Source organism: Sesamum indicum, linkage group LG1 (genome assembly GCF_000512975.1).
Source record: "Sesamum indicum cultivar Zhongzhi No. 13 linkage group LG1, S_indicum_v1.0, whole genome shotgun sequence".
NCBI lineage: Eukaryota > Viridiplantae > Streptophyta > Magnoliopsida > Lamiales > Pedaliaceae > Sesamum > Sesamum indicum.
In genome coordinates this window covers 18,261,996-18,262,493 of record NC_026145.1, presented here as the reverse complement: position 1 = coordinate 18,262,493, position 498 = coordinate 18,261,996, and the positions used below count along the sequence as shown (strand labels likewise).

Genomic DNA, 498 nt, shown 5'->3' with positions numbered 1-498 from the left:
AACTTCAGCATCATAACTGGGACATGTGTATTTGAGTTGTTACTGGTGAAGTATTTTAACAGTAATATGCTACTTCTATTCATTCTGTTGGTTGTTGATTCATACACTGGGTACTGACTTCCTATTTTTTAATCTAAGTTTAACACCGTCTTCTCCAGATATTGGCAGGAGTTTAATAACTTCCAGTTTCAGATGATCTCACATCAGGTCTGCTTCGGCTTCCCTTCTTGTGGACAACATGTTTATCTTATATCTGGAATACCATCGATTCATCGAAAAGGAGGGGAGAAATCTTGGGTAGGGGGGATTGGATTTTGTGGCCCTTAGAACCCGTTGTCCTGTTATGCCTTACTGGAATTGAAAACAGCCATGTCTCATCAACGTTAAAAGATAATGACACTGGAAAAACACATATCCTTGCTCCTATTTTTGCAATAATTCTGCTCCTGGCAAGATTTACTCTGAAATTATCTAACCAGAAAGTTAAAGTGAAAGAGC

General features: G+C 38.4%; 1 protein-coding gene across 1 annotated transcript in view; it reads left to right on the top strand.

The window, feature by feature from the left end:
* LOC105173631 (beclin-1-like protein) overlaps positions 1–498 on the top strand; it is a 4,587-nt gene that overhangs the window by 2,098 nt on the left and 1,991 nt on the right. The window contains exons 5-6 of the mRNA XM_011095454.2: positions 132–208; positions 486–498. The exon at positions 486–498 is cut by the window's right edge and continues 145 nt beyond it. Coding sequence (XP_011093756.1) covers positions 132–208; positions 486–498 — 90 coding nt within the window. The remainder of the gene's footprint in view (positions 1–131; positions 209–485) is intronic.